At 35.6% G+C, this 25715-nt stretch overlaps 4 protein-coding genes across 4 annotated transcripts; all 4 read right to left on the reverse strand.

Annotated features, from left to right (window-relative positions):
• LOC18610154 (DNA-directed RNA polymerase 1B, mitochondrial) lies at positions 127 to 10830 on the reverse strand. The gene is made up of 19 exons (XM_018116144.1): positions 9742 to 10830; positions 8757 to 8987; positions 8535 to 8668; positions 8348 to 8414; positions 8159 to 8217; positions 7818 to 7935; positions 7512 to 7625; positions 7167 to 7298; positions 6658 to 7074; positions 6137 to 6187; positions 4998 to 5068; positions 3941 to 4025; positions 3549 to 3701; positions 3390 to 3464; positions 2526 to 2615; positions 2383 to 2430; positions 1638 to 1752; positions 1433 to 1536; positions 127 to 914 (listed from the first exon to the last, which is right to left on the reverse strand). The coding sequence occupies exons 1-19, from the start codon at positions 10555 to 10557 to the stop codon at positions 804 to 806; spliced, it is 2991 nt and encodes a 996-aa protein (XP_017971633.1). The 5' UTR covers positions 10558 to 10830; the 3' UTR covers positions 127 to 803.
• LOC18610155 (tetrahydrocannabinolic acid synthase) lies at positions 12550 to 14372 on the reverse strand. The gene has a single exon (XM_007045662.2). The coding sequence runs from the start codon at positions 14333 to 14335 to the stop codon at positions 12707 to 12709; it is 1629 nt and encodes a 542-aa protein (XP_007045724.2). The 5' UTR covers positions 14336 to 14372; the 3' UTR covers positions 12550 to 12706.
• LOC18610156 (UDP-glycosyltransferase 89A2) lies at positions 16187 to 17973 on the reverse strand. Its single transcript, XM_007045663.2, has one exon. It carries the CDS (start codon positions 17681 to 17683, stop codon positions 16268 to 16270), a length of 1416 nt encoding a protein of 471 aa, XP_007045725.2. The 5' UTR covers positions 17684 to 17973; the 3' UTR covers positions 16187 to 16267.
• LOC18610157 (heat shock protein 90-5, chloroplastic) lies at positions 18059 to 24433 on the reverse strand. The gene is made up of 19 exons (XM_007045664.2): positions 23996 to 24433; positions 23647 to 23720; positions 23310 to 23435; positions 23122 to 23215; positions 22948 to 23031; positions 22674 to 22817; positions 22344 to 22460; positions 21875 to 21919; positions 21705 to 21782; positions 21468 to 21572; positions 21246 to 21386; positions 20724 to 20816; positions 20437 to 20514; positions 20092 to 20346; positions 19613 to 19715; positions 19317 to 19491; positions 19125 to 19230; positions 18614 to 18703; positions 18059 to 18518 (listed from the first exon to the last, which is right to left on the reverse strand). The coding sequence occupies exons 1-19, from the start codon at positions 24248 to 24250 to the stop codon at positions 18312 to 18314; spliced, it is 2370 nt and encodes a 789-aa protein (XP_007045726.2). The 5' UTR covers positions 24251 to 24433; the 3' UTR covers positions 18059 to 18311.

Raw genomic sequence — 25715 nt, forward strand, 5'->3', positions numbered from 1 at the left:
AATAAATTAGTACAAGGCTTACAAAGCCAAAACATCCTCTAATTAATTGTTGCTTTATAATTTTGCTACTTTTAACTTTTATAGTTAGAAGCAATCAAGTAAAATAATACAAAGTAGATTTGAAGGTAGGAGTAAAAAGAATAGATTTAACCCTTTTACTATAAATAGAAACTTAGTTTCAATTCAAGGAACAAGAATCAATCTCAGTCTCTACACAGCTTAAACCTATCTCTCAGGTGAATAAAATTTAGAACAAAGAACAAACACACTCATCATCCCTGCAATAGCTTCCCTTAGCCTGGAGGACCATGGAAAGACCTGCTTCCATGCCTGCCATGATTTGTTGCTCTCATTATTGCTAAAAGATCGAGAATCCACATGCTTCATTGAAGCTTCCGTCCTTGGTCTGTGGATCACTTCCTCAACGGGTTCTGTAAAGCTTAAACCATATTGCCTTTGCTTTAAAGACCGTCAGAGCTGTTCTTTGCCATTCCTTTTAAACTAGTGTGTAAAAAATTATGAAGCCAACTTCAAGTGTAGGCAATGAATTTGAAGGAAATCTCTGGCCAAAACTGATTATTTCGTATAACATATATACAGAAGTATCCACAGGACAATGGTTGTAGCTCGCACCCTACCGTTGAGATACTCAATTCTGCCCTTGCTCCTTGATTGGGTGCAAAGAGCTTGCCTGTCACAATCTTGTGTCTGTCGTGAAAGAATAAACGACTGCCATCATATGTCACTCAGCGACAGGCAGAGGGATTTGAATTTAAGAAAACATCATAAGCATCTGGATAAGGCTAGTTGAAGAAATAGGGAGACTCTAGAACCTCTCTGAGATCAAAGTCTCCCCGCTCTGGTAAGGGCGGAAAGTTTAATGAAGGGAAGGACTTCTGAAAGCTTTCCAACAACTGTAAGCACAAATAAATCAAAGCAATCAGCAAAATACATAGCCCAGCAAATGCAACAGATGTGCATTTCAGCTTAAGAAAAAATTTTTCCTACATCTAATCAAAGGTATTTGAATTCCAATAATGGCACTTCCAGATAAACAAAACTCCTTATGTTATACACAAATATGAATAACAACTTTACGGATATTCAAGTCCCTAAAGTAAGGCTACACCTAAGCCATTTCTGTTTTTACATTTTTCAAGAATGTGTTTACATGAAATCACAATCACAATGAAACTTCAGAAAAGGTGTGAAAAAAAACAGGTAAATGCTACCACCTATTACTAGTTCAAAATTGTGTTTTATGTATTCATACTGATCTTTAGATGATTATTTAGAAATTTGACAATGTCTTCGAACTCCTTTGTTTTTTTTTGGTGTTTCACTTGAATTTGGCAGACAGCCTACATTTCACAAAGAAAGCCTCTTAAATACAATTTAAGCCATACAGAACCCAGGGGTAAAGATACATTACATTCTCTAGTATTGGTGCCTCATAGAGTTCAACGAACTTTTCTCTTAGTATTCTGTTCATTTCATCAACATCACATGCATGTGTCCAGTATGAATCATGGACCCCTGTGAAAAGACATTAGCATTGAACATTTTAGACTTCCTCAAATACACAAAGATAACAGCACATGCATGCAATAAATATCACACAGGAAAATTCACTAGACCTGCAAAATTCAAGCCCGCCTTTTTGCAGGCAACAGCAGTCATCATCATATGAGATCCATCAAGGGAGTGAACAAAATTTGGGGGAAATGCTGTTCTCTGCCGCTTAGCCATGACCTACAATCACAGTTGGCGATTTCAGCAGCCGCCAAAGTAAGGTACACATGGCAATATTGCATTGGGATATGAATGAGCAACCTAAAATTGCACTGATTAAGTAAATGGGTTCTTGCAGTGGGTGTTTAATCCAACAGTTACTCCCTTTTTATGCAACTACAGATGTGTTGGATTTGTTTGAAGATCATAACAGTATGCAGTTAAGCTTTGAATTCTAACACAAGCATTTATACTGAACTGAGAACAAAACCAGAAAAGAAAAGAAGTATGAGAAACAAAAGGCTTAACAGACCTTTTTTGTTCAATCATTTACACTGATATAGCTGTAAGTACAATAGGAAGCTTACAAGGTAAGTCTTAACCACACTTGGGTGCTGTACTAAATTAGCTAGTAAAATAAGCATAAAGTACATGACAGCAAGCAGCTATCACATAGCAAAAACAGTGCTACTTAGACTTTGTATCTGATGACTTGGTTGACTAAGGTCTTCAATGCAAGTCTTAATTCAACAAGAGGAAGCAAGAATCTCAAAATATTTGGTAACCTTTTTTTTTCTAAATAATACTCAGCAACCTTAATGTTTCTTCATCAAATTACCACATCACAGATAAAGCGATGCAAAAAATTACCTTGTCAGTTTCTCGTTGTAGAGTCAACACCTGAAGGGAAGTTTTAATCTGCACAAATTTAAAGCATAAAAAATGTCATAATGCTTTCTTTTAGATTTGCAAGGTGAAAAATTTTGAAGTTAAATAATGTCTCTGAGCATTACAAGATGCCGTCCTAATTGCCGGTAAGGCTGTACAACAGGAAGACCAAGAGGTGTGACCCATCGCACTGGCTGATTCTCAGAAGATATAACCTGTTTATACAGAGTCTGTCAGCAGTTAGAAGTATGCTAGAAAATTTATTGGTAAAAACAAAATCAAGATAATATTCCACGAGCCCATGCTTTAAATGCTCAAGTGCAATGACAGAGTGTATCACACAGCTGTTAAGACAGAAAGCTAATGTATGACAAAATTTCTCACATCACCAAACCCTTAAAACTACACACACACACACACACATTCATACATACATATATATTTATATACATGCATGTTAAAAGGAAGCCATAAAAACATATTAGCAGGGTGTCACCAAGTGAATTAGATATTGTCTAAATGAAAAGGATACCCAACCTGAATTATTTAATTAATCTCACAGAAGCTGTCACCAATACTAGCCAAATTAAAGATGTTCATACATTCCCTAAAATTGTTTTTAGAATTAGTTCGATGAACTTCAAGTACTTAGGATTTAAGTCTAGAAATAAAAGTGCCAAACCAATGAACAAAACATGATACATTAAAGTCCACCAAATGCACTTTCTAAACCTAACAAAAATTCTGAATCCCTAAAACAAATTACCCACAATTCAAATCATGAAACCCTAACCCTAAGACTTCAAAGCACAATCTTTTCTTCTTATTTTACTTCGAATCCACTTTTCTGGCCTTCTTGCTTGTGGGATACATCATAAATTCATAAATCTGTCTGTAGAAACAAGCCGTATGCTAACTTCTGAACTATTAATTACCAACATTCACTATGTAAGTACCAAAAGAAAACATTTTATAAATAAATGACAGACCTTTGCACATTCACCAAGCCAGTTCATGATACTTCTTGCAGCTTGAAACATCTCTCCCAGGGCAGTCAAGGTGGTCTGCACATACATGAATGATTGAGTTAAACCTTAATCAGACAGTGACACACCTGCATGTATGCACACACAAAACAATTTCCTCACTCTTGCTGCATAGCAAGATGCAACAAACATTTCTGCATCATCTGCAATAGCACATCGCTCCTTCAACCTTCTCTTGATCTGGTCACGGGCACCAATATAAGTTACACCATACACTGAGGTCATCACAGTCTGCTTCACCAATTTCCGGTCAACCTAAAGATTTGAAATAAATTTGAAATAGTGAGAGCTATAAATTTGAAATAGTGAAGGTAAAATATCAGAAATAAAATACACACAAGTGAGAGCTATAAAACTCCTGAATATAAGCATATGCATTCCAATTTGGCCAGATATAAAATTAGATTAAAAAAATCCCAGAACCTATTTAGTTGAATAATTTTCATAGATTGTCCCCTTATTCATCCAACAAACAGAAAAGAAATGACACAAACCTGATTGATTAGAAGCCGAGCATGTAATGCATGAGGATTTATTGCAGGATCTTTCTCTGCATCTCTCCTCATAATATCAACAACTCTGCACCAGAATAGCAAATTGATATAGATAACTCTATGAGAGAATATTGCTTTGGTAAACTCAAAATTCCAAGATGATTTTTATACAAGTTTGAGGAAACATGGTAAAACATTTATCCAATCAAGCAATGTAATGCATAAGGATTTGTTGCAGGATCTTTCTCTGCATCTCTCCTCATAATATCAAGAACTCTGCACCAGAATAGCAAATTGAGATAGATAACTCTATAAGAGACCATTGCTTTGGTAAACTCAAAATTCCAAGACGATTTTTACACAAGTTTGAGGAAACATGGTGAATTATTTATCTAATCAAGCAAAATAAGCAAATCATACACTTAGTTGGACAGCTTGCATGCAGAAATAGTTGGATATGTAAATTCACGATATAACTCATACAACTCCATTAATGCAAATTCCTCCAAGGCCCCAGAGATGGACTCTGCCTTTGCACTCAAATGTCAATAGGGCAGTGTAATGCATTCTTAATCAGGATTGCAGCTTTATGTTTTGATCCATTTCCAAAAGCATTTCAGCTAAAAGTTCCAAATTTCCAACTTCTACTCGTAAAAATACCTTTCGCTGGAGAAACTTTAGACGATTGTCTTCTTCTAAATTGTACGTATCCCAAATAGAATAATTTTAAGGACAAATTAATGTCCCAGCACCAAACCATACTGCATAGACAGATATTGATGCAGGACATAGTTAGGCTAGTCTGCCTGCTTGGCATATATGGCAGGCTACAATTGCAGAAATTTGGGATTTTAGGATATATGGCTATGGTAGGAATTATAGTAAAATTAAAGGAATGAAAAACCATGATCTTAGCCTTTGGCGTTCAAAGAATTAAGACCTATCAAACCCAGCTATTGAAGCACCATTAGTTAGCATTTACATACACACCCAAATTGTTGAGTCTCCTGCCCTTTGCAGGTGGCAGAGAGGACTAGAGAGAGAAAGTAATAATTACCGGGCAGCAATTCCTGAATAGACGTCAGCTGGTTTCTCTCCTGCAACAAGATTCACTGAAGCTGCTCCCAACTGAAAGCCAAAGCAATTCAATTAAAATACCAAAGAAAAAAAAGCACAAACACAAATTTAGTCGATCATACAAATAATTCATTCACTATATAGATATGTTGCACATTCAATTAACATGAAAAATAGACTACCGTAATTAATAAAATTTCAATAAACTAATTTACTGACATTTCACTTGCTGTAACTGAAGATGCCCTTCTATAAAAAGAGTGAGAACGAAGTTACACCCTAGGGATAAAAAACCACAACAAGAATCAACATGTCACATGTTTGGATGTACTTGAGCTTCTTCTCCCCTCTAACCTCTGTAAATACTTCACAGCCCTCACCTCTATACCCATACTCTAACTGACGCAAGAGCGTCTAGGATTGTATTTAGTTTTTGCTAATTTAGTTGATTTAGGATTTATTTTCTTTATTTTATTTAGATTAGGATTCTTTTCTTATTTTTATTTTAATATTTTTAAAAATTAGTATTTAATTAGGATAGTCATGTTCTATTTAGGAATAGAACACCTATTTTATTTAAATCTCTTATTAATTATTCTAATTGTATTAGATAACTAGAAGTAAAGTTTTATTAGGATTTGGGCCTATAATACTATAAATAAAACCCTTAGGCTTAGTTATGAAACATTCAGAGTTGAGAGTTAATAAATAATATTTTCTTAAGTAGGAGTGCTTATTTCTCTAGGCTCTTTCTAAAGAGTAAGAGGTTTTAGTATCTTTGGCCTAACCAACCAAAGTGGGATTTTGGCTATTTTTCACCTTAGTGGGGTTTTCAACCTTGCCAAGATTAGTGATTCACTTTAGTGGGGTTTTCAACCTCGCCACGATTTGTGTCTTTCACAATGCCCAGGTGTCTTTACAATGCCACGGCGTCACTAACTTTTGATAGGATTTTTCCTTTGAAATCTAATTAACAATACAATTAAGAGCATAATTGGAATAAATCAATAGCTAATGCTTTCCGCTTTTAGTAAAAGACAAACAATTTGAGACATCAAAATTTGGTAATGCTGGATGGAAACATTGGAATAAAGTATGACAAAGAGAAAAGTGCATTACCTTATCCCTTCCAAGGGCAGCATAATGTTGTAAACCATTGCATGAACCATCCTTTCAGGAATTAAGACATAAAAACTCAATGTTATGCTTCAGACAATTGAAATATGATGAAATACTCAAAGCAGAGTCACATTAATTGATCATCAAATCCATGAAAAAACAGAACAATTGCAATATAATAAATTAATACAAGCATTTTTTCTTATAGCTACCAGTATCAACCAGTGGCATAGAGCAAATACAGTCTCATATTACAACACAGTAACAGTAATCACAACTAATCCAGGATGCAGGCTATTGCATACTCAAAGAATATACCTCCAAAGTCTAGAGAGCACAAACAAACACACACGTGTGTGTGTGTGTGTGTGTGTGTGTGTGTACATACATACATATATACATATATATGTATGTATGTATGTATGTTGGTTTCCAGGAACATTTGACTTCTCATCAATGAAACTAGCAGATAAATAAGAAATTCAGCATCTCGATTTTTAATTTTGCTAGGGGAAAAACACCTGGTGCACAGGCATGTGCGAAATAGTGGTCTCTGGGGACGAACTTCTCAATGCTTCAGAGAGATTAATACATGCTGCCAAACATTGGAAGGGGTCCTCTGCACTCAACCACCAGCGCCTTCCTTCAAGAGGTCTGTCTGCTGAATCAAAGATATCATCCAAATGGTTCTCTGTAAATGCTATTCGACCCTCATAGGACAACTTGTCCACTCCTCCAGCATACAAATTTGCCAAATGTATTTTCAGCCAGCGTAAGCCTGATTTCCCAAGGGGGCGCCCCTCTGCAAACTCCAGGACACCTCGACATAAATCAGAGCCAAGATGATTTAGATAGGGGTGCATAGGATATGCCCGGCCTCGAAAATCAAGGTTGTGTGGGTAGTAGAAGCCATCCTCATCCCTCATCTTTCGAGCCACCTATCTCCAACAGAAATAAAAATGTTAGAATGCCATATATCAGAACATGACATAACACTAGGTAGATGTTACTGCTTAGGGCAGGTTCTTACAGCAAGTTTAAGTTCAACATCACACCGCAGTGAATGCCTTTCATTATTCTGCTTGTTGGCAGCTTTTACTTTCCACTTCCATTTTTGAATTTCTGCTTCATCTTCAGTGTCTGGCTTCTCAGGCAGAGGAACCTGATTAAAATTTAAAAAATAAAAAATCAAAGTTGACAGAAGATCATTAACTTGGAAAAAAGAAAGAACAGCATTGCAGATTTTAATATTTAAGCAGCAAAAAGAAAAAAACTTCACATCAAATCGAATGAATTTCTCCCCTTCAGAAAACGAAAAAAAGAACATAAACCAGTAAAAAGAAAATCAGATTCTGCTTATTTCACAGGTACCCACATCTTCACGGTCAACCAAGCTTGCAACACGGCCTCCATTAGCCCATAATCTGTCTACTACACCAAGAACCCTTTTATTTATCCTCCATTTGGTATTTCCTAGTGTATCCAGGGCCTGATACACAAGACAATAAAAGAATCATTGCAATAATGGAGAAAGGCTACATCGAACAGTAATATAAAGTTGGTGAGTGACAACAATTTATTGATCTTGTTTTCATATTAAAAGCAATGTAAAGAACAAATTGCCAACAATTAAAAAAGTACACAACATGAAGATAAACAATAAATCTTAAGGATTTCAAACCTCAAAAATAGGCTCTAATTGTTTCCTTGGAGTTCTTTTAACAGTTTCACGTTGTTGTTTTGCTCCATGTGTTCGCATGACATAGGATGGCAAAAACAAATATGCACCTCGATCATACCTGCCAAAATATCACAGAATTTATCAGAGATAAACCAGTGAACAGGAACTGAACAGAAAAATATATAAAGCTGTTTCAAGTTGAGAGAGCAATTTTCTTTTATAAAGATATTTAAATAAGCTGGAATAAGTTGCGACCAAGCTGTCAATATATCTGAATCATTGGGGGAGATCGAAGAAGCAGGGGAAATAAACTGTGTAAAGATATAACTTCTAGTTCATACCCCGTCCAGTTTTGAGGAGGCACTAACATCGGCATATAAGGAATTACCATGTGCCTAGCCTGATTACAGAAGCAGAGATTAGTTCATCCATATACCTCAAAGAACAGAGATTTATTCAAGGGGGTAATTTTCATGAATGAAATGCTTGTTAAGCACCATTTCTTAAAGACTACTTTTTACTCCACTTACAGTTTTCTCAAGACCTTTGCGAACTAGTAGATCACATTCAATGACACCATATCTCCTGCTGCCTTTGCTGATGAAGAATACACACAAAAATAAATACTCTGATGTGAGTTATGAGTGACTGAGTGAGAAGTGAAAAGTGAGAGAGAGAGAGAGGAGAGAGCAAATAAATATAGATGCAGTTTCTCACTTTCCATCTTTGGTGATAGTTTTTAGAGAATGTACAAATGCAGGGCGAATATCAGGTGGACCATCTCCTAACTGATCAACTGGTGGCTGTATATACGCATTTTCAATTAATAACTGAATCAGACGGCAGCCAACCTATAAAGGGCAACACCATGATACAACATTATGAACAGAGCAAAACCGGAACAGATCTCAACATTTTACAACTGCAAACATCAAATACCTTAACATGAGCCTCCTGGCCCCAAGACTTTGAAGTATCATGCCCCTTCACTATTTTCCTCACCTGATGCACCTTTTGCTTTTTAAGCAACTGAGTCACCTTTTTCCTCAGTTTTTCCTGGTCTTTGACCAGTTTCTCTTGTTTATTGGTCACAGGTTCAGATTCACCATCAGGTTTTTTATCCGTTGTTTTCTTCTTCTTTGTCTTACCCAAGAAGCTCTGTATTTTGGCCTGATCCACAAAGGAGACAACCATAGATAAGTTCTCAGCAAGAAATAGAAATGAATGCTCCTTGAGTATAAGCAACAAAGATGTCATATACATCTAAAATAAGCAGCTTATCTTGAATTTTTGAGCAAAAAACATTAAAGTCCATGTCAATAAAAAGTTAAATTGAAGAGCACCCAAAACCAGCATGTCCCCAACTACCTTTCACAATAATCAATTTCCTCCATAAAACCTTAAAGTAAAAATAAAGCAAAGTAAAAATTGCTCTGGAGAGTGGGCTTTTTTCCACTCAGATTAAGTTGCCTGAATATATATCATCCAGAAATTCTAAAATTCTATCATGTGAAGTGGAAAACAGATTTTTGCTAATAATTTTCAGTTCTACTTCATTTCCACAGCAAACTGTCCTATGAAAGACAACAACTATTCAAAGGTTACCAATCATTTCGTTAAGTTTTAGAAATTGACCCACGAATCACAACATTGAATCTATAACTGAGTTCTACTTACTAACGTATGAATATTTTGAAACAATAGAATACTATAAACTCCAGCTATAATGTTATATCATGTGATCAACTGAAAAGCTTTTACCAAGGCTCGCAGTTTTCTTAAATTTGTCCACCACAGATTGACATTTATATCAAGATCACATACTCCTCCAGATTGCTATATTAAGAAAACAAACTCACTGAATCTAATGCAGTCAACCCAAGAAAAAGAAGAATGATAAAACTTGAAGTTATAACCCGCTCACCTCATGTTCAATGGCTTCACCAATCTGGCAAGCCGCTTGGACGACCCTAATACCCCCAGTTCCAGCAGTATTAGTCATCAACAGTCCCATCAATTTGTGCATAGTAACAACCGCCATCATATCAGCAGACAACTCGTTAAAATAAGCAGCATGACTTATCCTGCAATTTTCCTTGCACAACTCTTGCTCACCAACAATAGAATCTCTCAAAGGCTCAAACCAACCAAGAAACAATGACTTAATATAAGGCAAATTTGGAGCAAGCTTGTGCTCACACATATCCATTAGTAATTCTTGGTACTCTTTAGCTGCCTCTTCCCATGCCTCAGTCTCTATCTTTATTTGCCTCTTCTTTAACGTATTGTACTTTGCTACCCCCATTCCTTCTGCCACTTTCTTAGGTTGCACTAAAAAAGACATTTTCTTCTCTTCTCTTGCCATTGCTTCCATTAATTCATGGATTTCTTCAGACCCCGACATGTCCTCTTCAGTAGATATAACAGCCTCAGCAGCACTTGCATACCCTTTCAAATTCCAAAATTTCCCAGAAAATCTTAAAGGGTCACCTGGTTGATTCAAACTGAATTTGCCTAAATCATCCTTTTGAGAAGAGAAGACGCCAATTTGGCGAAAACCCGGAAACAGGCACCCATAAAAACCGTTGGCTCTGGCCTCGGAAGCCCTGACTTTATTGGCAAAAACTGAATCCTGAGAAAACCCTGTAGCAGAACATGAAGAAAGCGAGCAAGTATATGGTTCAGCGACAAATTTAAACTTTTCCCTGTAGGCAGCTTGTTTAACTAAGCTTCTCCACATGCTTGAGCTATGCTGTTATTGTACATAAACTGCTCCAATCCAAAGCTGAAAGATATAATAATTGGGCAAGAGAAAAGCTTTCCTTGGGATTTTCCTCTTCTTTTTCTATGACAACAAGGGAAATAAATTGAAAAAGTGTCAAAAATTTTGAGGCGTTGAGTTAAGGAGAAGAATGAATGAAACGAAAGATTAATGTGAAATGGTGAGATCCTAGAAGAGAAAAATTTCGGAAGCTGATGTAGCCGCCTTTAAACCCTCCCAAAAACCTATGCCTTCCGTTTTTGCTATAATAAAAGTTCCATGGGTTTAATAGCCCACCGGTTTCTTTAATTTGGTGTAACCCAAATAGACCGTTTTCCTGTACGATTATAATTTAAATTCTGTCTGGTTTTTTTTTTAGTTAAAAGTTATTATAAAATTTTTAGGATAAATAATAATTTTTAAAATTAAGTTAAATCTATTTAATAAATTTATTTTTATAAGTATTTTTTATAAATAAGTTGTTTGATAAAATAATTTATATAAATTTTAATTTTAGTTAATATTATCGTAAAAAATATATAATAAATAACTTTCGATTAATTACAAATTATTTTATTTATAATAAAAAAATTAAATTCATTTTTTTATTTATTTAAAATAAATTTTCAAAAACATAAAAAATATTTTTATATAACATTAAATTTATAATTAATAATAAATCATATAAAAATAAAAACGAATAATATTGAGATTATTTTTAACAAATAAAATATTTTTTTAATAAAAATCTTGAAAATGAGGCATATTTTACAAAAAAAAAAAGATAAAAAAGTTCTTCTCTTAAACTTTGCTTAAAGCTCTTTTTTTTAATTTTTTTTTAAAAAAATTATTTTTTTTCAAGATCTTCTTATAATTTTTGTTTAGCCTAACATATGCTTTTAAAAGATAAATAACTTGAAAAAAAAAATTAAGTCAAGTGGATACTAGAGGAAAATATCCTCACCTTCTAACTTTTAGTTATAATTGTATTATGGATTCATTAATTTTCAAAATATATCGTCTATTTCAAATAAATATTTTTCGTCAGATATATAAATTCAGTAATTAATCTACCATTAATATTTTTGTTAGATTGATTACATTGTAATATTGAAAAGATAATTTTATCTTTTTTTAATTTTAAAAATTATCTCATTATATAAATTATAATTTTTCATTTTTAATTTTTGTCTTATTAAAAGAAAAACCTATCCCTTACCTCTTCGCTAACCGGAACGTCAGAAACGACTCTAACTGAGAAGCACCAGATCCGATCGGATCTCCCTCCCCCCGCTCTCCACACCCCCCATCCCACCCCCGCTCTCCCTCCCCATGGGAGCGCGAGATCTACGCTCCCTTGAGGGGCGAGGGGGTGGGGGGTGGGGGGAGCAAGATCCACGCTCCAGCTCCTCTAGGGAGCACAGGGGTGGGGGCAAGGGAGGTGGCTAACCGGGAGGGCCAACGACTGGTTTAAAAAAAAAATAATGAAAAAGAGGTAGAAAGAAAAAAAAGGTAATTTTGACATTTTATACTTGTTGTTAACATTACGTTTGAGATAAATTGTCTATTTTAAAAATTAATGAACTGGGAGAGAATTATGACTAAAAGTTAAGGGATAAAAATATTTTACTCTTTATTTTATGAAAAATTTATCCCTACTATATTTAGAAGGTTGAAACTTTACTCTTTTATCTTATTAAGTATATTAATAATAATTTAACATCAACAGTGAAATTTAAAAACATTAGTATTTGTATATAAAATAATAATCTTTAATCTCTCTTTAAATTTGATGCATGTAATGTGGTGAAGTGGGTTACAAATTTTTAAAACTAATAATTAACGTCATTGATCAAAATAATATCTATCATTTTATATTTCTACGACTCTTATGTGAAATTAACATAAAAAATAAAAATATTATTTTACACCCATATGATTTTATTAAATTTGGGTCTTTATAGTCTTAACTCATCCTAAAGGAAACATTTTATTAATACATTCCAATAATCAACATCTTTATTTATGCTTTATATAAAGAAAAGAAAAACATTTTAAGTCATAAACAGTGAGATTAATTATTCTCACCATCTACAATTCACTTATTAATTGTTCATCTCTCTCCTCCTTACTCACGGACAAGAGGAGGTATACTCTGCTCATTTCTGAAAAAGTTGTGTGGATCAACCATGGTTTTTACCCGAACCAACCTGTTGAAGTTGTGCTTGAAATATCTAACACCCCATTTGCTTGCTTGTCTATAGCTCGTGTAATTTCCTTTGTTATTAGTCCCAAGGTCGAGATCCCTGTAGTTCACATAGGCTTCCCTTGGAGATTTCGAGACGTAGGGAGCCATGTAGCTGTAAAGCCTTCTCATCCAATCTAGGTGCTTTTGAGGTGCCAGATTATCTTCCTCTTCCCACAGTACCTCGTAATAAATTTTGTATAGGTTCCCTGCTCTGTGAGGGAATGGGGTCTCAGACTCTGGGATTTCGTCCATTTTGCCTCCGTAAGGACTAAAGATGAGTTCCACCGTCCCTGGTTTTTCTTCATAGAACCTTTGCCATAACCCTTCTAGTGCAGTCTCAGGAATAGGTTCCTTGACGTAGTCCGATTTTGCTTTGAAGAACGTTTCAGGATATAAGTTCCTATCAAGCAACGCATCGAGTGGTGAACTATTAGGGATTTCTGCGAAGTAGATGATAGATTCGATCCAGTTCATTTCGTGACAATCTTCTTTGACCAATCGAAGCTCCGGAAAGTTTTCTTGCATCAACTTAACTAGCTGATCAGTTCTGCCAAGAAACATGGAAACAAAAGAAGCTTGTATTGTTCTTTTTCCTTCTTGGGTTGAATTCACATCCGTGAAGAAGATTCTGAGAAACAGGTCTTCAGGACTCTTAGGCGCTGCATATTGCCACCTGTGAACAAGCTTTGTTGCGTTCTCTTCCAAGACCTTGTTTATGGTAAATACAGTCACAACTGGTGGAACAGAAACCAACTCAACTTTCCATGCCACGACGACTCCAAAACTAGCTCCCCCACCTCCTCTGATAGCCCAAAACAAATCTTCACCCATGGATTTTCTGTCAAGAATTCTTCCATCAACATCAACTAAGTGTGCATCGATTATATGATCAGCTGCAATGCCGAACTTGCGCATCAACATGCCATAACCTCCGCCGCTGAAGTGGCCACCAACACCCACAGTGGGGCAAACACCAGCCGGGAAGGCAAGAGTTGTACTTTTTTCTGCAATTCTATAATACAATTCGCCTATAGTTGCACCAGCTTGAATCCACGCAGTCTTACTCCCTACGTCAACATTGATTGATCGTAGATCAATTAAGTCAATTACGACGAATGAATCTTGAGCAACGTAAGAAAGACCTTCGTAGTCATGACCACCACTTCGAACTCTAACCTGCAAGCCATGTTTCCTTGAACAATTAACGGTTGCTTGGATGTGAGAGACATGAGTGGGCTTAACAATGACTAAAGGTTTTGGGGTCGTCGGTGTAGAAAACCTAAGATTCCCATACGGAAAATCCAATACAGATGCAAAGGAGGAATTGTTTTGGGTGTAAATGGCATTAGAGATAGGAGCAACATTGTCATCAGAATGTAGGAGAAGGCATCGGAGGAAGCCCTCATGAGTTTGGCCCAAAGTTGCCCACCAAAATGACAACAGAACAGAAACAAGCAGAGACATTGAAAAGCTAGGCCACTCCATTTTGGTTAATTGGACTTGGAGCATGAAAGCTTGCCAGAACTTCTGGCTAGTTGTAGCACCATGGTTCCATGGTAAGCTTGTATGCGTGATTAACCCTTTGACTCTTTTCCCCCCTTCATACAGTACTTTCACATGGGCATATTTTTTCTCTTTTATCTTTAAATATGGATATAGCCAGGGACCAAAGCAGAGGGGCAGGCAGAGTCCTTTATGCCTCAAATGCTATACTTTCTACAAGTAGAAAATAGGTAAAATATTGCAATTGACAAGTGAATTCTATACTTCTTAATATATTAACGGGAAAAACTTAGGTACCATTTTCAAATAAGTTGGGAAAATTTTTGCTATAAAATTTTTATAATAAATTGACCTTTCGTTTTGATTGATGTTTTTGTTATTTATCTTTTATTTGATGTTTTTGTTATTTATCTTTTATTTTATATATCTTTTTATCTTTTATTCATTTTTTATAAAAAAATAAATAATTAAAATATGAATAAACTCGCATTGTTTGATTAATTCTCTTAAGTGATTAATAATGCAAAAATGAATCAACATATTGCTCCTCCCGAACAGAGTATTAAGTTCTTACTCTGACTTTTTAGGTCTAGCTTTTTTAATTTTTAGATTTAATGTTTAAAAATTTTGATTAATGATCAATTTAAAACAAAATACAAAAATAAAAAACTTTGACATCAAAAAAACAAAGTCAAAATGAGCACTCATTAATTGTTGTTAAAAACCATTGAAGACTGATCATAATGTCTAGATGAGATGCTAAACTAGCTTTCTTAATTAAGATTAATTGGTTTTTTTTAAAAAAATGTACTTTATCAATTCAATTAAAGAAAGATCAATTAATCCATGTGCCAACTTTTAATTCATTTTTGACATAATACTTTAAAAAAATCTTTAGATTAAGAACTTATTTGAATTTTTTTAACTAGTACAAAGGCTTTTTGGAGTATTATACTTTATTTTTTTAATGCATTCCATGTGTGATTAAAATTACCCAAAAAACAGTAAAAATAAAATCTAAAGAAATCAAGAAAATAAAAAAATATAAAAATTTACGTGATTAATTTTTGAAATATATAATCCGTCTCAAAAGAATATCTCCCACTGGATCCATAAGTCTAGCTATTAGTCAACCATTAATGTTTCTGTTAGTTTGATAAAGCGGTAATATCAAAAGGAATTTTACATTTCATTAATTTAAAAATTACTTAACTATAATTTTCAAAAAAAAGAACTCTACGTACCTCTTGTCAGTCAAATCTAGACAAAAATCTATAGATTCAGCCAAATTGTGCTCTTTCGAGGACCACCAAATTAGCACTCCCCAAATCTGATACTCTTTAGAGAGATTCAGCCGAATTTGGTATTTAATGGTCAGATCCAACCACGAGATAACCAATCAAAATAAGAGAGTGTTGTTAGCTTACTTGAAAGAAAAAAAATAAAAAAAGAATAAAAACATTTTAAATATTTCATGTTTAGACATTAACATTGTTTATATATTAAAAATAAAATGTCTATTTTGAAAACTAATGAATTCATGTGTATATAGTTAAAAGTTGAAAGAATTGATATATTTTATCCAAAATCACTCTTAATAGTTTTTCATAAATTCACTCTTAATAGTTTCTCAAATCAATCCAAAATTTCTTCTATAATTTACAATATCTCAATTTACATATAATAATGATTCACAACTATAATAAAAAATAAAAGCATATATTTGACAGGATTAAGTTCCTCTCCATTTTTTATCTTATATAATTTAATTTAAAATTATATTATTAAAAAATTACAACAATTAAACCAAAACTTTGACATGATTAATTATATGATTCAAATTAAGTCAAAAATGAATAACAAAAATAATTAGTATTATTATATAAATAATAAAAATTTTACAAGCAAAATTTCAATCAAACTTATATTCAAAAGTATTCATCTCACTTGGAGATTAAACAATTCTCCAACAAGCCTAACCAAGTCCTTGGCAGAGCTTCCCCCGTTAGTTACACCTCCCAATGCCTCATCTTTCAACCCTTTAGCTCGCTCTTTCATTCGTCCCCCATCACTCATTGACTCACTAACGACGCGACCTAACTCAGTGGAGTCTGGAACCGCGTCAGCCCCCTCGCACACCCGAACGCCCATGCCTATATCTTCTACCAAGAGCCTGGCGTTCACAAATTGGTCAGCCTCCATGGGCCAAGCCAATACCACGACCCCACCCGCTATTCCTTCCAACACCGAGTTCCACCCACAGTGGCTCAGAAACCCACCCACTGCTCTGTGACTCAGTATCAACACCTGCGGGGCCCACTCCCTTATCACCAGGCCCCGACCCACCACCCGCTCCTCAAACCCATCGGGAAGAACCCCAAACCCCTCATCCTGCTGTCGGGTCGTACCCGTTTTCACCACCCATAGAAAACGGGTACCACTCTTTTCAAGTCCAACAGCCAAAGCTTCCATTTGCTCCCTTCTCAACAGCTTCTGACTCCCAAAGCAAACATAAAGAACAGAACTTTCTCGGCATGCATCAAGCCAAGTAAGTACCCGGTCATTCGCGTCAGAACCCGAACCCGCATTCCCCCGACCGAAATAATCCGGACCCGCCAAATTTAGTGGGCCGACCCCAAAAATCCGATCATGACCCAATTTTTTCTTCAAATAATCCATGTACTCACCTTCCAAGGCATCAAAGGAATTAAAAACGCACCCCCAACTTCTTGTATTTGCGATCTTGCCATCCTTGACAGGCTCCCAGTTGGGATCAGATTTTTGATACAACCGAAACAATGAAGGCAAATGATCGGCTTTGAAAACATGGGAACCAGGCAAAGAACAAAGCTCGATCTCGTCCAAAGGCTTACACCTTTCAACGTCGTTCCATATATAATCATCGATGGAAGCAAAAAAGGCACCGGACGGGAAAAAAGCGAGCCTGGATATGTTCAAGCGGAGGGCAAGATGATAAGTCCAACCAAGGAAGAAATCGGAGATGATGGCGACGGGAGGGTTGGGGTGAGAAGTGAACCAGTGGAGTAAAGGGTCGTAGAGTTTGAAAAGGGAGGTCAACATGGCGAGGTTACCGGAGTGGCCGAGGTCTTTGACGTGCTCGATGCCGGGGGGGATGGAAGGGTGAGAAGGGAAAGGGAGGATGAGGGGGGTGATGGTGGAAGGGTGGGTGGAGAGGAGGGAGGAGAGGTAGGGGAGGTTTTTGGGGGTGATTAGGATGGTTATGGTTAGGCCGTGGAGAGAGAGGTGGTGAGTGAGGTCGAGAAGAGGGAGCATGTGGCCTTGGGCTGGGTAGGGGAATACCAGGATGTGGGTGTTGGTGTCGGTGGTTGTCATGTTGGTTGACGCTAATGTAAGAGCCGATAGAGAGGAAGACGAGCTCGAGATGCGCCTTGTTCCTGTCTTGTAGTCTTTCACGCTTGGGTGTTGTCGTGTTGACCCTTGGTACTCATTTACGTTGTCCAGTATGTTTTTGCACAATTAAATGTTCTTTTAACTTATAACGACAAGAGTCCCAAGACTGCTGGAACTTATCGAAGCTGGCGTCGCTTAATATACTTTAATTGTCCAACTAAAAGCAGACACCATCTCCCAAAGCAAAATCCTTGAACATGTCACTGTACAATCAAACCTGGAATAACCCCTTTTGCAGTCGTGTAATCAATGCGGGGAATTACTGTTTCTGCAACCATTTCATAATTAAAAGGATGGGACAGCAAGAACTGCTTACGTTTAACAAGTTTCATTAATGATTTAACATCGACACATATCATCAGTAAGCCTCCTCTCCTTCCAACAACTTTGCCTTCCTGCCTTCCCCTTTCACAACCACTTTTTATCTCCCCTCCCCAACCCAACTCTCAAAATTTTCCACTTTCCTTCTTACTCTCTCATTCTGGATTTATATCGTAAATAACAATCAAATAATACACGAAAATTTTATTGGAATGTTACAGGAGTTTTTTTAGTCTTGCCAAGGATCTCTCTCTGCTCTCACTTCTGATGGTTCAATAACCTGGGTCTCTGAATCTTCACTAGAATTCATATCAGTTTCAGCAGCACTAACTTCTGATGCTTCTGCCTCATCCTCCTCTGATCTACCCCATCTTCCTCCAAGTGCCATTGCCATCATCTCATATATCTTGTTACCCAACTCAGCAGGGCTGTCGGGCTGTATAATGAAGAGGATCGTAAGAATAATTCGATGATACATAAAATTCTGCAAATATGTTTAGCTAAACAGAACATATCGTTCTGTCCACTTACAGTAAAACCACTGGAGATCAATGCTGTATCATATAACAAGTCAACAGCTCTCTTGGCATCATTGCTGTCAGGTGCATTCTTGCATGCAGCCTGCAAGGAAAATAACCAAAATTAACACCCTAATTAAGACAGGCACAATTTCCATTTGCAGCCTATGAAATCATTTAAGAAAAACCAAGGACAGCAATCCTTGACATATCAACATTTTCAGAATACACCTTACAATCAACATTTTGACCACCACTACTGCCAAAATGAAGTGTAACTGCTCTGTCAAATTGCGAGCACAAATCTCGAGACATTAGTGTGACTAGAGTAACTGCTACTAAATCTCACATTAATTATAGATAGTCTGCAGATATCTGACTTAATAATTTCATTCTTCTTTGTGATGGTGCCCTAGCTAGATGTCTTTCAACCATTTTATCATACCAATTTCTCCACTAACTAATTAAAAGATAAGTATTATAACTAACACATCTTCAATCAAGTCTAACTAAAATGGTCTTACATTCAAATCTTTAACAATTGGATGATCTGGGTTAATCTCCAGTATCCTCCTTCCCCTCATGAACTCCAAACTTGCAGTATCTCCAAGAGCTTGAGCTTTCATCAGCCTGCATAATGCATCGAAATATTAGTTGAAGAATAGGTTTTACATGTGTCTATGACTCTTGTTGAGAAGTAAAAGAATATTACCAACCTTTCCATGTTGGCTGACCATCCAAACTTGCCAGAAACAAGCACACAAGGTGATGAACTTAGACGCTTTGAAATTTGGACTTTTGCCACCTTGTCACCAAGTTGTTGCTTTATCCAATCACACAGAAGATTGTATTCTTGTTTAGTTTCCCTCTCTTTGACCTCGTCCTCCTCACCTGGTATAACAAAAAATTTCATCAGATTCACACAAAAGCCATCAGAAATGAAGAGCAAAGGTGCCCAAGATCACACCCAACCAAAAAAAAAAAGAAAAAGAAAGAAATCATAAACACTAACCAAGTTCTAAATCTTCCTTGCTAATATCAACAAATTTCTTTTCTTTGTAGGTTTGCAGATTTTGGATTGCAACCTCATCGATAGGCTCAATTAAATAGAGAACCTAAAAAAGAAGAAGCTACATCAGTCATCAAAGGAACATCAATATAAAAAAGCAAAGAAGCCATATCAGTTACCAAGGGGAAACAAACAAAAACAAAGGTCTAAGATTTGCTAACACTAACAAGAATTTAAAGGCCCCTACCATCCTATCAGCTATAAGAAACAACCAAGGTTAATTTTTTTTATTCTTAAGCTAAGTCTTCCATTAGTATCTCAAGATATAAAACTACCAGAAGATGATCCAGATAATTCACTAGACAATATCAATAAATTTAATCACATAATTACAACTACTCTAAATATCATGTGTGGCAGCCTAAAGACCAAAATAATGATTATTTAGAGCCTTACAGCCAATGCCAAATGCACAAACATACCTCAATGTCCTTTTGAACCAACTTCTCCAAGAACGGAGCAGTCTTGGCACTTTTCAAGCTGTCAGTTGCCAAGTAATAAATAACCTTTTGATTCTCACCCATATTTTCAACATATTCATCCAAACTTGTCAATTCCTCTTCGCTTTTTGATGTGTAAAACCGAAGTAGGGGTGTTATACGCTTGTGATTACCAGAATCTTCAATGCAGCCCAACTTTAGAAACCTTCCAAAGTTCTCCCAGAATTTTTTGTAATCCTGTAATCAAGTTCGCCATAGTCCAAGTTGATCAACAAATTTTAGGTAAGCAACGGTTAAAAAACACACGGTTTCCATCATGCTGTATACCTCTTTATTTTCACTTTCAGAAATCTCTTGAATCATGTCAAATGTTTTCCTGACAAGCCTCTTTCTCATAATTCTCACCTAAAACATGATAACCAGACAATAGTTAATATGGTAAATAGCAATAACTGCTAAATAGAGTTACTCATAGATCCTAAACTGAGAATAAGAATTTTATGTGAGAATAAATGTGCACACATAATTTCAGAAAAAAAAAAAAAGTGCACTCATGTGGAAGTATAAAACTCATGTTGATATTACCACAGAATTGCAAACAAAATTAATCTTACAATTCGACTTTCTTGAAGGATCTCACGAGAAACATTTAGAGGAAGATCATCTGAGTCCACAACACCCTTCACAAAGCTCAAGTATCGTGGAAACTGCAAAATAACATTAAGGTTTAATACAAGTTAAAGCTAGCACAAGCCATCAACACAAGGAAAGACTTTATCTATCATCACAGCCCCTACTTGCAAAATTCCATGATTCAGTCACCTTATAAAAGAAAACACAATAAAAGAAATTAAACAACCTTTTTCCTATGTTTTGGTGAATATCTTCAATATATCTTCGCTTGCCATATACAAGTAGATTTTAGAAATATTTGTCTAGTTCAAAATAATACAAGACCTTTTCATGGCTTTATGGTAAAGAAGAAAGAGATTATCAAAACGGACTAAAACTTTTCAGTTTTAATATTTTCAAGGCATCTGAATTTTGTTCAATACAAAGCACCATAATAAGTTCCCTTAAGAAAAGTCATTACTGCATGTACAAACAGAGCTACAATGTGACCAAGTTAAACTTACCAGCTCTCCATCGAAATCATCTGAGATAAATACACGTTTCACATACAAACGTATATTCTTTGTTTTAGGGTTTATTACATCCTCATTGTTAAGAGGCCCCATGCCAGGAATATACAGAACACTCCTAAACTCCACTTCACCCTGCATGGTTTATAAAGAAACATTAATAACTCTAGCTATGCATAGGAAGTCAATTCGTAAAACAAATAAACCTATGCATACCTCTGTAGTAAAGTGTGTGTATCCAAGTGGATCCAAGAATTCATTGAAAGTCTTCTTGTAGAATTCATGGTATTCATCTTTTTCAACTTCCTTAGGACTTCGCATCTACACCATGCCCGAAGAAACACATACATAACAGTACATAACAATAAAACTATATGGAAAATAGAGAAATATTCTAAAGACAAACCAGTCTCAGAAACTGTATGTTATTGTGCAGAGAGAACAAAAACTCACCCATATTGGTTTTGTTTCATTTGCTAATTCCCAGTCCCAATACTTCTCAGTTTTAGTTGTCTTCTTTTTCTTCTCACCCTGGCAACAAGCACATAAACCAACTCTAACACAATATCAACCAAGCAGAATGTTTGCTACGACAATAACATCAAGAAGCATGGCATAGTTACCTCTGGCTTTTCTTCTCCCTCTTTTGGTTGTTCTTCCTCCTCCACCTGCCCAAAGATCAAATATAGTAAAGAATGGTTAAAGAGCTAAATCTTTTATGTGATCAAAACTCAAGTGCTTATAACAAAACAGAGTGACTCTTTGGTATGTATGAAGATCAGGTAAAAACAGAAAATTCACAAGTATTTTAAAGGGTTTAGCCAGGTGGTAACACCTTTAAAGAAAACAAGTACTTTCAACAGTTTGTATTTATAGTTATAAAATATAAAAAAATGTTGAGAAAGTTAACAACAATTAAAACAACTTAGTCATCCAATGAGGGGTAACATCAGCACATAAAGAGAAGGAGAGGAGTCACACCGGGACGGGGCAACAACTACTCATGTAAATTGTTTTCACTTGCTTAAAGAACTAGTAGAAAAGGAAAGGAAGTACTTATATCAAAACTAGAACAGAAACGTATATACTCACCTCCACTGTCCTTGATTTTTCTTGCCAAGTGTAGATGGGGAAAGAAACAAATTGAGAGTAATTCTTGACCAAATTCTGAATTCTGATGGGATCCGAAAATTCATACTTGTCATCTGACTGCAAGAGAGCAATATCTTAGACCACATTTGGCCTTAGAAGAATTGTACATTTGAAGAACCAGAAAGTTAACGCATATAACAACACACTATATTAAAGTCTCAATTCCATTTACTATCTTCTTTTAATGTTTAAGCATACAAATGCAAATAAATACACGAAAATATTCAAACAGGATGCAAGGGAGTAAAAAAGAATGAGCAGCTAGATTACCCTTAAATAAAGTGTAATCTGTGTTCCACGATGTAGAAGCTTCTCAGGATCAGTTTCCTCCCTAATCACATAGGAGCTACTGTCAGCCACTGCTTCCCAAACATATTGCTTCTCTGACATTGGGCTCTTGGTGGACACAACAACCTGATTACAGAATAATATAAGCAAGCAAACACAATTAGCAACCTAACTAAAAAATTATTGACCAAAAAGGCTTCTTACAGGAAGCAGAAGATCATAATGCAAGATATAAATTAAGCGCATAGCACATTACCTTCTCAGCAACAAGAAAAGCAGAATAGAATCCAACACCAAATTGACCAATCAAACCATTGTCGGCCCCAACATCTTTATTTTCCTACAGATAATAAGATGCCCAATAAGTGACCCAAAAACATTAGTGTTTTTTCTTAGAACAGATAGTTTTTACAAGCACTAAAGAGATTACCTTAAGAGCCTTAAGAAATTTCGAAGTACCACTTTGAGCAATTGTTCCAAGACAGTCAATGAGCTCTTCTTTTGTCATTCCAATACCAGTATCTCTGCAAATCCATTAGAAAAAATACTGAAATACTACTCTATCAATTCAATTTATTCAAGAATGTGGTGATGGAAAAAGGACATAAGCAAACATACGTGATAGTAATAGTCCCATTCTCTGGATCAGATTTGATACGTATCTCCAGTTCCCCAGATTCACCAAGCAGAGAGGGCTCAGTCACACTTAAGAATCTAAGCTTGTCTAAAGCATCACTTGCGTTACTGGAGCACAAAAAAGAACCTTGTCAGTAGTCAGCACACAAAACCATAAAAGCTTTTCAATACAAATCTCACAAATGCAAACACATAATCTGTCTCTATAATGAAACCATGAGTCAAAGCCTATGAAGCCAAACATTTCAAATGAAAACTAGGAATCTTTATTTTTTTTTTAAAAAAAAATCTACTGATATCAGGAGATTGATAACCTCACCTGACAAGCTCTCTCAAAAACACCTCTTTGTGGCTGTACAGACTATGAACAATCAAATCCAACAAGCGACTAACCTGCAACCATTAGTAAACTCATACCAATTTCAGAATCAAAAACAAAGTACAAAAACCGTCAATATAATAAACATCTACCATTGACCAACAAAAGCTCTATCCAATAGAAAAAAGCAGTGATTTTTAATTCTTCAATTCTCATAGTACATTAAGTAACACCATTTTCCTTCATTTTCTCATAAACCAATTAAGTGGACCCACACATATTCCATCAAAAACCAAAATAGAAAAAGAAGGAAAAAATAGCAATTCCAGGAAAAGCAAAAGCAACCCACCTCCGCTTGGTACTCAAATTTCTCCCCGGAGGTCTCTTCGGCCTCTTTCTCAGCAACTGCCGACGCCTCACACCGAACGGCAATTCGGTTGTTTCTCTTCCCAAGTTTCCACCTTAACCCAGTGCAAGAGAAGGCCTTATGCAGACCATTTCGTGGTAGAAAAGCGCTTCTGAGAGCGAAGGCCTTGTTGGGGTTTGTCAAAGGGAGAGATACTAAAGATGGAGTAGCCAAGCTTCTACTTAGAACTGGAGCCATCAAAAGCAAGCCCTGGAGGAAGAGAGAGTTGGGCAAGAAACAGCAAAGATAAAATCTTGGGTATTGAGAGAAAGGAGTAAAAACCCTACTGAAGGGGTTTAAAGGAGAGAGTGGAGGGTTCTAGACATCGAGAAACAAGGTGGGAGGCTTTGAGTTCGGGGTTACTTGCCCTTGGAATTGTAAGGCCTAGATTCTGCCATTTCAGCACCCTGCCAATATTATCCCCTTTGTCTTATTTTTTATTTTCCTTTTTTGTTTTTGCACTTCAATTTCCAAGTGTAGGAAAATGTTGCTGAGCATTATTGTTGGTTTCTTTAACTTTAATCAAGAAAACAAAAAGTTTGTATTGGTTTGATTTCCCTACTGTTATTGAAATTTACAAGAGGAAGGAAAAATCTTGAAGTGAAGTGAGATTCATGCCAACTTCAATTATCATACCTTAGGATCATTATCATTTTTTTATTTATTTTATGTTTGTTTTTATTGGAGTGTGAATGTATTTTTGAATTTTTAAATATTTATTTTATATAGAATGTACAATGTTCATATTTGTAATCTTATTATTCAATATGAGATTTTATAATTTTTTTCATATAAATTTACGGCATCCTCTTTTCTTTATAAGATATACATCCTAAATATTTATAAACTCATATTTTGTAACATTTTTACTCACATGAATCCTTGATATTCTCATCGTGAGTGATGTCGTCATGCCTACTCTATTTATTGAAACATTTGACATAATATTAGTCATATTTAAATTAACTTTGATAACACTTTGTTATAAAAATCATCATTCGTTTTTAAAAAATTTACTTGATAAGATATGTAAAATTCACACTTATAAATTTATAATTCTTTTTTTACTTATATAATGTGAGTTCATAACATTACTCTTTGATGGAAAATAACTTGTCAAGAAAAGGAGATATTTTATGGATTAAAATTTTTTTTAAAATATTGAATTAGGAGTAATTAGGAGTAAAAAATATTTATGAGAATGAAGTAATAATACCTCAATTTGTATGAATTTTCATACCTCAGCTTTGCATGTTGACAACCCAAAAGTCTGTAGCCCGCACTTGGCAGTAAGACCAAGTTCATCAACTACACAATCAGAAAATCACAGCCCACGTCAAAATGCAATTGGGACTGACATGGAGCCCATGTCAAAATCACAGCCCAGTTCATCAATTCGGTGCTTTGATGATTCGGCTTGATATTGTCTTTGACGCCTCGGCTTGACGTTGTGGGTCGTTTGACGTTCTTTATAAGATCCTCGTAGTGTTATATTTCTGATGTGGTTTCTTGATTATATGATGAATTGCTCTTGTGCATGAATTAATCTCTGGGTCCTCTTCCACCTGTTTCAGTTTACTGCTCTTTTGTTTTCAACTCGTTGGTGGCTCATTCCAATTTCCATCCATCTTTATTGAAATTACTTTGGAATGTTTGTGGTTGT

The sequence above is a fragment of the Theobroma cacao genome, chromosome 2 (assembly GCF_000208745.1).
Source record: "Theobroma cacao cultivar B97-61/B2 chromosome 2, Criollo_cocoa_genome_V2, whole genome shotgun sequence".
Classification (NCBI taxonomy): domain Eukaryota; kingdom Viridiplantae; phylum Streptophyta; class Magnoliopsida; order Malvales; family Malvaceae; genus Theobroma; species Theobroma cacao.

Excerpts from the sequence above, each read along its gene's own strand:
- LOC18610154 (XM_018116144.1), bottom strand. The coding sequence starts at position 10,557 with ATGTGGAGAAGCTTAGTTAAACAAGCTGCCTACAGGGAAAAGTTTAAA. Across the intron at positions 7,299-7,511 it reads GCTTGGTTGACCGTGAAGAT|GTTCCTCTGCCTGAGAAGCC; the intron begins GTGGGTACCTGT and ends AATTTTAATCAG. Across the intron at positions 3,702-3,940 it reads CTCGGCTTCTAATCAATCAG|GTTGACCGGAAATTGGTGAA; the intron begins GTTTGTGTCATT and ends TCAAATCTTTAG.
- LOC18610155 (XM_007045662.2), bottom strand. The coding sequence starts at position 14,335 with ATGCTCCAAGTCCAATTAACCAAAATGGAGTGGCCTAGCTTTTCAATG.
- LOC18610156 (XM_007045663.2), bottom strand. The coding sequence starts at position 17,683 with ATGACAACCACCGACACCAACACCCACATCCTGGTATTCCCCTACCCA.
- LOC18610157 (XM_007045664.2), bottom strand. The coding sequence starts at position 24,250 with ATGGCTCCAGTTCTAAGTAGAAGCTTGGCTACTCCATCTTTAGTATCT. Across the intron at positions 22,818-22,947 it reads CTTTTCTTGTTGCTGAGAAG|GTTGTTGTGTCCACCAAGAG; the intron begins GTAATGTGCTAT and ends TTCTGTAATCAG. Across the intron at positions 21,920-22,343 it reads AAAAATCAAGGACAGTGGAG|GTGGAGGAGGAAGAACAACC; the intron begins GTGAGTATATAC and ends ATCTTTGGGCAG.